At 43.6% G+C, this 13658-nt stretch overlaps 1 protein-coding gene across 2 annotated transcripts in view; it reads right to left on the reverse strand.

Annotated features, from left to right (window-relative positions):
* SLC14A1 (solute carrier family 14 member 1 (Kidd blood group)) overlaps positions 1 to 13658 on the reverse strand; it is a 182812-nt gene that overhangs the window by 56969 nt on the left and 112185 nt on the right. The window contains exon 1 of one of the 2 annotated variants that reach the window (XM_077283802.1): positions 1045 to 1223. The exons of the other annotated variant lie outside the window; for it this stretch is intronic. Coding sequence (XP_077139917.1) covers positions 1045 to 1110 — 66 coding nt within the window. The 5' untranslated portion in view covers positions 1111 to 1223. Of the gene's footprint in view, positions 1 to 1044; positions 1224 to 13658 lie in introns of those variants that run through there. 2 annotated transcript variants of the gene reach the window in all.

Here is a 13658-nt window from a genome sequence, read left to right on the forward strand (position 1 = left end):
GCTAGTGTATCTATATGTGTGATTCAGTCCTGCTGAGCTAGTGTATCTATATAAGTGATTCAGCCCTGCTGAGCTAATGTATCTATATGAGTGATAAAGCCCTGCTGAGCTAGTGTATCTATATAAGTGATTCAGTCCTGCTGAGCTAGTGTATCTATATAAGTGATTCAGCCCTGCTGAGCTAATGTATCTATATGAGTGATAAAGCCCTGCTGAGCTAGTGTATCTATATGAGTGATTCAGCCCTGCTGTGCTAGTGTATCTATATGAGTGATTCAGCCCTTCTGAGCTGGTGTCCTATTTTTGAACTGTATATTATCTCATGATTGTTTCTAACAAATTCAGTTAAATATCAAAACAGAAGGGAAAAGAAAGAGATCCCAACACAAGCCAATCAGAAGCCCACATATCGCTTTTTCATAACTAATATTTAGGATGGATCTTTTACAAAAATGGAAACTTTGGGTCCCGTTTGCACCCACTATTGTTCCTATTTGAACACCTCTACTTTCCTCGGCGCAGCGCAATTACGTAGATTTTAATTTATTGAAAAATCTGTCTGTTCTGTCTGATATCTTTTTGGAAGGAAAAAAACATTGTGAATGTTTTTTTTTTTGTCCATTCTCTAAAAATAAGAATAGGGTACAGAATAGAAGCAAACAGTTTAGGAAAGGATGTGAGGCATCTAACCCATTAAAAGCAATATTTCCCTGCTCAGTCCTCGGATTGAATCTCTCTCCAGGTCCTGGTATAACACGTGACCCTGGAGCATTGCCCACTGCAGACCCCATAATACTATGCATTGTACCGATCATTATTATACTATCATATCATCATGATGCATTTTCTGCCTGATTTTGAACTACTTCGTCCAGTACATGCCTAGAGATGTAGGTGCAGAAAAATTAGAGGGTTCAAGAACATTGCCCTTATTTATGGTAATGGCATTAAATTCACTATGAAACCATAGAAATGAGATTATAAAAGAGTCAACGTATAAATAAATGGCAGTTATCTCTCATAGTCCATGATGTATCACCTTACCTGGTGAGATGCCTCCGCCGGGACCTCAGGACCTCTCATGAGTTCTGAGCATATACTACAGTCCATAGGGACTTTATAGAAGAGGAATGGAGGTCAGTGTCCCGCCCATTACTGGGTCTGGTGGTGGAGATGTCAGAAGCTCCTACCTCCATGCCGGGGCAGGACTTGTGCCAACCATTCCTAATAAAACGTAATAATTGAGTCTTATATGTGAAATAGCCCGAGGCAGATGTGAGAGTCGGAATGTACTGTACTGTGCAGAGAAGCACGAGCCTGCACCTGGGCAGCACAGTGTATGATCTGCCCATCACAGTACATGGGAGTAGAATAGTAAAAGAATATGCATAGTATATAATAGTACAATAGGGACCAATATCACACTACTGTGTATAGTTTGTGATTTTCCAAGTCCTGATCAAAGGCTCCCCAAAAACACAACAGTAATACCTGTCACTTTTACAATATAGAATGTTAGTTGATTTCAATCAATAGACCAATTATAAACAGGTGCGCGGATGCAGGGGCACAGAAAATGCCGACTCGATGGTACAAGTTGTTATTTATTAGCTATGTACAGGTGAACATAAAAGAATGCAATATCTTATAGATGCTAAATAGCAAGTTACTGACAATAAATGTCAGCACAGTTCTTACGGGTAACGTTTCTGACATGCCAAGGTGAGGAGCCTTTTAAGCCTTGCAATTCTCCACTGGGAAATTTGCAAATTGTCTCTTCAGAGAGGAAGAGGACTAGTGCTCAAGTGCCAACTATTGGATTAGCAATCCTAACAGTCAATGTCGACCCTCTAACGAGCCTTATCACGCGACTTAGTTTTGGCTTTTATCCTAAGTCAGGTGGCAAGGGTCGATATTGACTTTTAGGATTGCTACTTCCAATAGGTGGCGCTAGAGTTCTAGTCCTCTTTCTGAAGAGACAATTTGCACAGTTCTTGTAATCTATTTGTGGTCTAACAGTTATCTTCTGTCCCCGCAGTCCTGGGCACTGCACTATAAAATAATGGAGAACAAAACAAAGATATTTAGCTCACCCAACAAAAGCCCAAATAATGTGGAGACATCCGAGCAAGGATAAACGTCCAGCCACTGATGTGGAAGTTGCAGGAAAAAAAAAACAGAGGAAATCCAGCTCCAGGAAAGATGAAGTAATACTGTGATAAAATCCAACTTTAATAGAATATTTTGTTAAAAATCTCAGTAAGGCCGGCCTCACACACAGCGTATGTAAATACGTTCCGTTTTTTACGGCCATAATACGCAGAAAAGTCCCCAAAATAGTGATCCGTATGTCATCCGTAGGCAGGGTGTGTCAGTGTATTTTGCGCATGGCATCCTCCGTATGTAATCCGTATGGCATCCGTACTGCGATATTTTCTCGCAGGCTTGCAAAACCGACATCTAATGGATTTATGTGCTCAAATGTTCGTTAAAACATACATACAGTGTATATATATATATATATATATATATATATATATATATATATATGTCATTGAGACACATATATATATATTCTGTATTTATATTTAATTCAGCGCGATATATGTGAAAAGCCGGTAATTCAATTGACGGCTTCTCATTTCTCCTTCCCAAACCCGACAGGATATGAGACATGGTTTACATACAGTAAATCATCTCATATCCCTTTTTTTTTGCATATTCCACACTACTAATGTTAGTAGTGTGTATGTGCAAAATTTGGGTGCTGTAGCTGCTAAAATAAAGGGTTAAATGGCGGAAAAAATTGGCGTGGGCTCCCGCGCAATTTTCTCCGCCAGAGTGGTAAAGCCAGTGACTGAGGGCAGATATTAATAGCCTAGAGAGGGTCCATCATTATTGCCCCCCCCCGGCTACAAACATCTGCCCCCAGCCACCCCAGAAAAGGCACATCTGGAAGATGCGCCTATTCTGGCACTTGGCCTCTCTCTTCCCACTCCCGTGTAGCGGTGGGATATGGGGTAATGAAGGGTTAATGTCACCTTGCTATTGTAAGGTGACATTAAGCCAGATTAATAATGGAGAGGCGTCAATTATGTCACCTATCCATTATTAATCCAATTGTATAAAAGGGTTTAAAAAACACACACACAATTATTAAAAAGTATTTTAATGAAATAAACACACAGGTTGTTTTAATATTTTATTGCTCTCTCAGTCCACCTGAAGACCCTCGCTTGGCAAAATAATAAACCAACAATATACATATCTTCTGTTGATCTGTCACGTCCCATGAAGTAAATCCATCTGAAGGGGTTAAATCATTTTACAGGCAGGAGCTGTGCTAAAGCACTCGCTTGTGCCTGTAAACCCCGGGTGCTGAAAGGAAAGCTGGGTGATCTGTACTTACATTGAGTCGCGGTAAGGCGCCCTCTGCTGGATGAACTCATATGAACTCAGCGTGGGAACTTTTCCAAGGCTCCAGTTCATGAGGACATCCAGCAGAGGGCGCCTCACCACGACTCAATGTAAGTACAGATCACCCAGCTTTCCTTTCAGTACCCGGGGTTTACAGGCACGAGCGAGTGCTTTAGCAGAGCTCCTGCCTGTAAACTATTTTAACCCCTTCAGATGGATTTACTTCGTGGGACGTGACAGATCAACAGAAGGTATGTATATTGTTGGTTTATTATTTTGCCGAGGGAGGGTCTTCAGGTGGATTGAGAGAGCAATAAAATATTAAAACAACCTGTGTGTTTATTTCATTAAAATAATTTTTAATCATTGTGTGTGTGTTTTTTTAACCCTTTCATACAATTGGATTAATAATGGATAGGTGTCATAATTGACGCCTCTCCATTATTAATCTGGCTTAATGTCACCTTACAATAGCAAGGTGGCATTAACCCTTCATTACCCCATATCCCACCGCTACAGGGAGTGGGAAGAGAGTGGCCAAGTGCCAGAATAGGCGCATCTTCCAGATGTGCCTTTTCTGGGGTGGCTGGGGGCAGATGTTTGTAGCCACGGGGGGGCCAATAACCATGGACCCTCTCCTGGCTATTAATATCTGCCCTCAGTCACTGGCTTTACCACTCTGGCGGAGAAAATTGCGAGGGAGCCCACGCCAATTTTTCCCACCATTTAACCCTTTATTTTAGCAGCTACAGCACCCAAATTTTGCACATACACACTACTAACATTAGTAGTGTCGAATATGCAAAAAAAAAGGGATATGAGATGGTTTACTGTATGTAAACCATGTCTCATATCATGTCGGGTTTGGGAAGGAGAAATGAAAAGCCGGCAATTGAATTACCGGCTTTTCACTAACACCGCTGCATATTTCTCGCAAGTCACACTGCTGGTCCGTGTGGAATCCGTATTTTTCTCACCCCCATAGACTTTCATTGGCGATTTTTTTGCGCAATACGGTGACAAACGCAGCATGCTGCGATTTTCTACGGCCGTACAAGACAGTATATTACGGATGCGTAATATACGGCAGATAGGAGCTGGGCCATAGGGAATCATTGGGCCGTGTGTAATGTGAATTTTACGGACGTAGTTTATGCGCTCATACGTCCGTAAAACTCGCTAGTGTGAGGCCGGCCTAACAAGTGGCTGAAAAGAGGATCAAATAACAGCCCTCACTGAACGCAATTCAAACACAAATGTGTTCTTAGTCTTCAGTATAGAGAGGGAAGTGCAGCTGCTAGCTATAAATGAGATGGAAACAGGTGATTAAATAATTAACACATAAAAACGAATTGGAACACTCCAAACAAAACTATGTGAAAAAGTTAAACATGAATAAAGACAGAAAAAATGTACATAAATGAGACAGAAAATGAGTTGCATATATACAATAAGAAAATAAACTTAGTTTAGAAAAAGAAAAAAAAAGGGGGTCTTTTTTTTCTTTTAACTTTTTCAACATGACAAACAAACAATATTAGTAATGTAACATCATTTCTTTCCTGAGGTTCAAACCGGAGGGTGCTCGAGTATTTAGGCATAGGATCCAAAAAGCCTCCCTATCTCGTAAGGCTCTTTCAATATTTCCGCCCCGTATATTCCTGTGAATGTGTTCAATTGCATAACCTTTCATTGGTGTAGTGTTTCTATTTTGAACTTGAATTAAATGGTTAGAGGCAATGGAAACGTGTCTAATAGTAGGTTGAACCACATCATATAAGTGTTCACGGAATCTATCTTTGAGTCTGCGTATTGTAGATCCAACATATCCTTTATGTTGTATTTTTTTGGGGTGTCTGTATCTGAAAAAGTGGTGTTTTTTTGCATGTAAGCACGTTTTGCATGGGAAAGAACCGCATTTAAAAAAAACCTTTTGTGGATAACCAGCAATCCCTGTGTCTGGGTGTATCGGATTGAACAAAGCTGGGAGCAAGCAAAGTACCCAGGGTAGGGGCTTTCCTGGAGACTATTTTAATGCCTTCTTGTAAGGCCGGTTTCACACGTCAGTGGCTCCGGTACGTGAGGTGACAGTTTCCTCACGTACCAGAGCCACTGACACACGTAGACACATAAAAATCACTGCATCTGTTCAGATGTCAGTGATTTTTTACGGACCGTGTCTCCGTGTGCCAAACATGGAGACATGTCAGTGTTCGTGGGAGCGCACGTATTACATGGACCCATTAAAGTCAATGGGTCCGTGTAAAACACGTACCACACACGGACGTTGTCCGTGTGCAGTCCGTATGCCGTGCAGGGGACAGCGCTACATTAAGCGCTGTCCCCCCCACTGGTGCTGAATCGGCGATTCATATGTTCCCTGCAGCAGCGTTTGCTGCAGAGAAAATATGAAAAATAGTGTTTAAAATAAAGATCTATGTGTCCCCCGCGCTCCCACCCCCTGTGCGCCCCCCCACCCCCTGTGCGCCCCCCCGCTGTTCTGAAAATACTCACTCGCCTCCCTCGTTGGCTGTCGCTGCTTCCTGGTCTGGCCGCATCTTCTCCTGTATGCGGTCACGTGGGGCCGCTCATTTACAGTAATGAATATGCGGCTCCACCTCCCATAGGGGTGGAGCCGCATATTCATTACTGTAATCGGCGGCCTCACGTGACCGCATACAGGAGAAGATGCGGCCAGACAAGGAAGCAGCTACAGACACATAGATCTTTATTTTAAACACTATTATTCATATTTTCTCTGCAGCAAACGCTGCTGCAGGGAACATATGAATCGCCGATTCAGCACGATGCAGGGGACAGCGCTAAACTTTAGCGCTGTCTCCTGCACGATCCGTGTGGTACCCAGTCGGCACATGGGCGGCACATGGCTGCCACACGTGTGCCACACTGATGTGCCACGTGAGCACACGGACACGGATAACTCCAGTATCGATTTTATACGGTACTGGAATTATCTGGACGTGTGAGACTGCCCTAAAATGGAGTCTATTGTAGGGTCATCCCGCAAAATATTTAGATTGCGGCGCACTATGTTAGAAATCAAATTGAAGTGTGCACTATATGTGAGTATTAATACTGGTTGTTTCTGATAAACATATTTAGCAGTCAATTGGGTTTGATTTATGGAAACATCAGTGTTCGTAACTGGAGCATTGATAAGTTCTGATCTAGTTTTTTTATTAGTCAGGTTGAATGCTCTGTCTACAGCCCATCTGGGATATTTGCGGTCACTAAGTCTATGTGGAATATTGGCTGTTTCTTTATGGAGAGTAAGTTCATCACTGCAATTTCGTTTGGCTCTTATGGCTTCCCCTACAGGGATAGATTTTATAGTGTGAAAAGGATGGAAACTTCTTGCATGTAATATGGTGTTACCCGCAGTGGGTTTGCGGTAAGTTTGTGTTTTAATCACCTGATGCGGTATACCCGATAGGGTTAAATCAAGAAAGTTGATGGATTCAGGATCCCAATGGTGTGTAAAATTCAGGTTGAAAGGGTTATTGTTCATATAGAAAATGAAGGCTTTGATCGAAGATACATTCCCTCTCCATACTAACAGTAAATCATCAATAAATCTCGAGTACCATTGGATCTCTGTTAAGAATGGATTATCTGCATTGAAAATATTCTGTTCCTCCCACCATGACATAACTAGATTTGCCAGTGAGGGAGAGAATTTCGCAACAATAGAAACTCCACCCAGCTGTAAAAAATGTATTTTATCAAATAAAAAATAATTATGGGAAATTAATGACAGGACTGAAAGAATGTATAATTGAAGATCATTGGAAAAATTACTGTATTGGATAGATGGAAGTGTACAGCATGTAATGCTACTTTGCGGGGAATTGATGAATATAACGCAATAACATCACACGTCAACCAGGACCAACTAGAATCCCAAATTATATTGTGGAACGTACTAAGAATGCCATGTGAATTTTTAATATATCCTGGTACTCGTTGGACTAAGGGTTGTAACATGAAGTCCACCCATTCCCCTAGATGTTCACTGTATGAACCCATGCCTGAAATAATAAGGCATATGGGGGGGGGAATCTGTTTGTGAGTTTTTGGTAAAGCATGAAGTATAGGAATTTTGGGATGATCAACACAAATGTAATCTGCTTGTTGTTTGGAAAAAATACCGCATGAAACACCTTCCAAAACTAAGTTTTCCAGAATGGAAGAAGACTCAGTGGTGGGATTAGTTTTTAAAGACACATAACTTTCATTATTATTAAGCATTTCATTAATGGTGTTAAAATAATCGGATTTGTTCAGAATGACCACTGAGCCCCCCTTGTCCGACATTCTGATAACTATGTCCCTGTTATTTTTGATTTTTTTCAAGGGACTCACGTTCTGATTTAGTTAAATTAGATTTGCGTTGATAATGGTTGGGTTGTAAAGTGAGCCGATGTAATTCCTTTTCTATCATTTCTTGGAAGCGGTCCATGGTATCAGTCCGAGCTTGAACAGGGTAAAAAAAAAAAGGATTTTTAGTTTTAAATGCAGGTCCCATATCTGTTGATGTCACAAAATTCAGATCCGTATCAAGGTCCATTAGAGTCATAAGTCCGGTTTGTTCCAAAAAATGTTTTCCTATAAATTCATTCATGACACGTGTAGGTTCATCAGAGGTAATATCCTGGTTTTCTTCAAAAAAATGTTTTTTAACTGTCAAGTCTCTGATGAATTTATTAATGTCTTTTAGTGTCGAAAATAAATCCAATCCAATATTAGTAGGAGAAAAATTTAACCCTTTGGAAAGAAGTTGTATGTCCATATCAGAGAAAGTTGTGGACGAAAGATTACCCACATCTAGTGCAGTGTTTTGTTCTGACTCCTCAGGCGATTTTGGAAAATAATTGGTGTGTTTATGGTGCTTTCGCCCCCTCCGCCTGGTGCGTTTTTTGGAACATTTTTTACAAAGCCATAGTTATTGCGTTTATTTTTCTTGTAATAAGGCATTTGTGATTTAGAGCTTGACGGAGCTTGGTTCATATGAGAATCTTGAAATGAAGAGCTAGCAGAAGCATCCGAAGACTCAGGATCAGAGGAGGAAAATGTAACTTGATTCCCGTGGGAGGCAAAAAAAGTGTGATCTCGTTTTTTAACCCCTTAAGCCCCGAGGGTGGTTTGCACGTTAATGACCAGGCCAATTTTTACAATTCTGACTAGGGTTGAGCGAAACGGATCGTTCATTTTCATAAGTCGCCGACTTTTGGCAAAGTCGGCGTCTCATGAAACCGAGCCGATCCCTGTGTGGGGTCTGCCATGCGGTACGCGACTTTCGCGCCAAAGTCGCGTTTCAATGACGCTAAAAGCGCCATTTCTCAGCCAATGAAGGTGGACGCAGAGTGTGGGCAGCGTGATGACATAGATCTCAGTCCCCACCATCTTAGAGAAGGGCATTGCAGTGATTGGCTTGCTTTCTGCGGCGTCACAGGGGCTATAAAGGGACGTTCCCGCCGACCGCCATCTTACTGCTGCTGATCTGAGCGTAGGGAGAGGTTGCTGCAGCTTCTTCGGAAGCAGGGATAGTGATAGGCAGGGTACATAAAGCCACAAACCGCTTGTGCTGTAGCGATTTCCACTGTCCAATACCACCTTTTGTTTGCAGGACAGTGGAAGCTACATTTTTTTTTCCTCAGCGCTGTAGCTCATTGGGCTGCCCTACAAGGCTCCCTGATAGCTGCGTTGCTTTGTGTGTACGCCGCTGTGTAAACCAACTGCTTTTTTCAAAGCACAAATCCTGTTCTTCCTTCCTTTCTGCACAGCTATCTTGTGTGTTTGTCCACACTTTTGTGTGCAGCAGTCCTTTTTATAGCTGCCTGCCACACTTTTCTGAGATAACTGCAGGGAGATAAATATTGGCAAGTCTGCCTCCGTGCCATTGCTGTGTGTGGCATCTCTCTCTCATTGTGTGGCACCGAAAACACTGTGTAATACTTGGCCTTTTTTTTTTTTTCTAAATTCTCCCTTTTCCAAAAAAAAAAATTAGTGGGAGATAAATATTGTCAAGTCTGCCTCCGTGCCATTGCTGTGTGTGGCATCTCTCTCTCATTGTGTGGCACCGAAAACACTGTGTAATACTTGGCCTTTTTTTTTTTCTAAATTCTCCCTTTTCCAAAAAAAAAAATTAGTGGGAGATAAATATTGTCAAGTCTGCCTCCGTGCCATTGCTGTGTGTGGCATCTCTCTCTCATTGTGTGGCACCGAAAACACTGTGTAATACTTGGCCTTTTTTTTTTTTTCTAAATTCTCCCTTTTCCAAAAAAAAAAATTAGTGGGAGATAAATATTGTCAAGTCTGCCTCCGTGCCATTGCTGTGTGTGGCATCTCTCTCTCATTGTGTGCCACTGAAAACACTGTGTAATAGTTGGCCATTTTTTGGGGGGGGGGTACATTCTCCCTTTAAAAAAAAAAAAAAATTATTGGGAGATAAATATTGGCAAGTCTGCCTCCGTGCCATTGCTGTGCGTGGCATCTCTCTCTCATTGTGTGCCACTGAAAACACTGTGTAATACTGGGCCTTTTTTTTTTTTTTTTTTTTTAGGGTAAATTCTCCCAGAAAAAAAAAAAAATAGTGGGAGATTAAGATTGGCATTTCTGCTTGAGTGCCGGGCCTGTGTGTGCCATCTGTCTCAAATTATTGGGCCACAGAAAACCTAGTGTGTAACATTGGGCCTGATTTTCCTTTCAGTGTCAGGCACCTATAAAGGTATATATAAATCCTACAGAAGTTTGAGTTCACCTTATAAGTTGTTTTACAGTAACAAATAGTGTTACTTTGGTTACGTTTTGCAAGCAATGAGGAAGTCTAGTGGAAGAGGTCGTGGCCGTGGGCGGTCATTGTCAGCTGGTAATGATGGTAGTGGTGGTGGAGCATCAGGTGGTCGTGGTAAAAGCAGTACAGCACCTAAGTCTCGAGTTGTTGAGCCAGGTTCGTTGTCTGGCTACACAAGGCCTCGAACGCTCTCTTTTCTGGGAGTAGGAAAACCACTTTTGAAGCCGGAGCAGCAGGAACAAGTATTGGCTTTCATTGCTGACTCTGCCTCTAGCTCTTTCGCCTCCTCCTCGCAAAGTGCCAAATGTCAGAGCAGTGCATCGTCAGTGGATGCTCCCGGTCAGGGACAAGTCGCTTCCTTGTCTTCTTCACCCAGAACAAGAGAGAAGGATGCGTCAGGAGACACAACGGGTTACTCCATGGAGCTCTTTACACATACCGTTCCTGGGTTAGACAGTGAAACAGTTAACAGGCCATGTCCATTAGAAGTTGAATCGGACATGGAGTGCACAGATGCACAGCCACAGCCAGATTACTCTGCTGTTCCTTTGACTCAGACCAGAACATTGCCCTCGCAGTGTACTGAGGCAGAATCAAACCCAGCGGAGACTATGGTGCCCCGTCACGGACGCTATACCACCGGCTTACACGGTGACACAGACGAAATCGCACACGACATAGAAGAGGAGGTCATAGATGACCCAGTTGTGGACCCCGATTGGCAGCCATTGGGGGAACAGGGTGCAGGCGGCAGTAGTTCTGAAGCGGAGGAGGAGGAGCCGCAGCAGGTATCAACATCACAACAGGTTCCATCTACCGGGCCCGTATCTGGCCAAAAACGCGTGGCAAAACCAAAACCAGTTGGAGGACAGCGTGGCCATCCGGTTAAAGAAGCTCAGTCTGCAATGCCTGAAAAGGTATCCGATAGTAGAAAGAGTGCAGTCTGGCATTTTTTTAAACAACATCCAAATGATCAGCGCAAAGTCATCTGTCAAAAATGTTCAACAACCTTAAGCAGAGATACCCATCAGTTATGAGAGAATAATAAATTTTATTTGAAAACATATAAACATCAATAACCACAGGTTAAAAAACAGACAAGGTACACGTTAGGCACATGTATGGCGGAACAACCACACTGAAAAAGTAGCACCTAGGGTTCAGAGATGACACGCGTAGATATCCGCTGGAAACATATTGATCCCTCAGAAACTAGTGATTATAGCTATAAAGTGCATAGTGCTTTGTATGAGTGGTAAATATGCCCAGCGGTAACCTACATCAATTAATCATAAGTCGAATAGCATAATGCAAATGTCCAATTAATTCTGCCAGTCTTACCCAAATATCCTGTGGTGCCAGTGTGTGTCCGGTGGCCCCGACGCGCGTTTCGCGTGAGCTTCCTCAGGGGGACATGTTTGTGTGTCTAGCTGGGCTGTATTTAAGGACGTGTGGTCAGCTGTAGCGGCCATCGCGCATTTTAATTGGCGCATGCGCATCGCCAACTACGGAACGGATGAGGAGGATATGTTCCACTGAGGAGGACTTTGTGAAGCAGTCTGTGGACCTTGGGGAGAGGTTTAGGTCACGTGGATATAGTAATAGGAGTATAAAAAGAGGGTATACCAGAGCTAAAAATCAAAAAAGATGTGATCTCCTATCATATGCACCCAAAATAAAAAAGAAGGATGAAAAAATTAGGTACATATCCACATTTAACCACCAGTGGGGAAAAATGAGGAACATTCTTAGGAGACACTGGCCTATTCTGAGAACAGAGCCAGTTTTGGCCGAATATCTCTCGGAAGAACCCCTTATGACAGCAAGGAGGGCGAAAAATCTGAGAGATATTTTGGTCAGAAGCCATTATGTAACTAAGACTCCTCCTATTTTCGGTGCTGGAAAAAGAAGGTGGGGCTTCTTCCCATGCGGGGACTGCCTGGCGTGCCGCAATCATGTAAGGACATCATCATTTGCCTCTGTGGATGGGAAACAGTTTAAAATTACAGATTACATTTCCTGTAGTACCACTTTTGTGGTCTACATGGCAAAATGTACATGTAATTTATCCTATGTTGGACTGACCTCACGTGAATTGAGGGTAAGTGGAGCGCCCCCACACCGCCGCAGGGCCGAGGGGTACCCGGAGCCGGGCCTCTGGGTCTCGGCTCTGGAGTTGTCACGGTGGCTAGACCCGGTCCGTGGCCCTGTCTGTCAGTGGGGGACGTCCAGTGCAATAAGTGGTGTTGTAACGGTGCAGTTGTGGGGTGCAGGTCGCGGTAAATAATGAGGACACCAGGTTGCAGTCTCTTTACCTCTTTACTGAAGATCTCTGAGTCCTCAGTCCAGAATACGGTTCACCAGGCTGCGCAAGTCCGGCCGATCCAATGGCACTTCCAGAGTTCTCTTCACAGGAGGAAATCTGTGCCTTCCCCCTAGCGCTATGTGTTGTAGTCCTTCCCTGCTGTGCTTACGGAAAGTACCCCACAACTGTTGTGTCTGTTTCTGATGTTCCCTCACAACTCGATTAGATGATGTTCTGCTAATCCTCCGTCCCTCCCTGAGGTTCGGGTAGGAACGGCACCCGTTTGACGGGTAGGCCTGGAGTTCTTCCGGGACCCTAGAGACGCCCCTCTCCCGCAATTGCCTCCCAAGACTTCATAGGTGATTTGAGTTAGACAGCCCACCTGAGACTGACTGTCCTGCCGCTGTTTGGAGTATTGCTTGAAGCTGAATGTTATTCTACTCCCTCGGCGTTCCGGCCACCGGTAGTGCGCCTCAGTAGGATGTTGCTTCGGTCTTACAGCACGACTCCTACTGGTATTTCTCCTTTTGCGTGATCCCGTTTCTCACTCAGCACAATCTATCTCTCTTCTAATCTTTTCTTGGGCACCGCCGCTACCTGGAGCAGGCACGGTCCCGTTATGTTCGTTCTCGTTGCCAAGCCTCTGTCAGGATCCCACCCCTGACAGAGACCCTACTGTATCTTCCCCTACAACACCCTCTGCCACAAGGTGTTGCCTGGTTCCAACCCAGTCAGCTTTCTGATCTCACTTCCTGCCTGATCCCCAGTTTACCCACTATGGTGGGGAGTGGCCTAATGAATAGAACCCTTAGCTCCCCCCGGAGGCCCGGCTGTGAAATGTATTGGTGTCTGTGATACCTGATCAGTTGAACTCCTTCAGTGCCATCGGACGCACCATGGCTCCCCATAGTGGCGGAGCCACAGTACTGCAACGACCAGGACTCTGGGGCGCTGCACTCCCCCCTGGTTAAACACAGTACTCCGGGACTGGGAAGAAAACAACAATACAAGTTAGCAAAAAGACATACAATTTTGTTGAGTGCAATGACAATAAGTATACTTGAACAGGCTTCCCTTTATGGGAGGTAAGGACACTTGAACGTTACAAACATGGCAAAAATA

Source organism: Ranitomeya variabilis, chromosome 1 (assembly GCF_051348905.1).
Source record: "Ranitomeya variabilis isolate aRanVar5 chromosome 1, aRanVar5.hap1, whole genome shotgun sequence".
NCBI lineage: Eukaryota > Metazoa > Chordata > Amphibia > Anura > Dendrobatidae > Ranitomeya > Ranitomeya variabilis.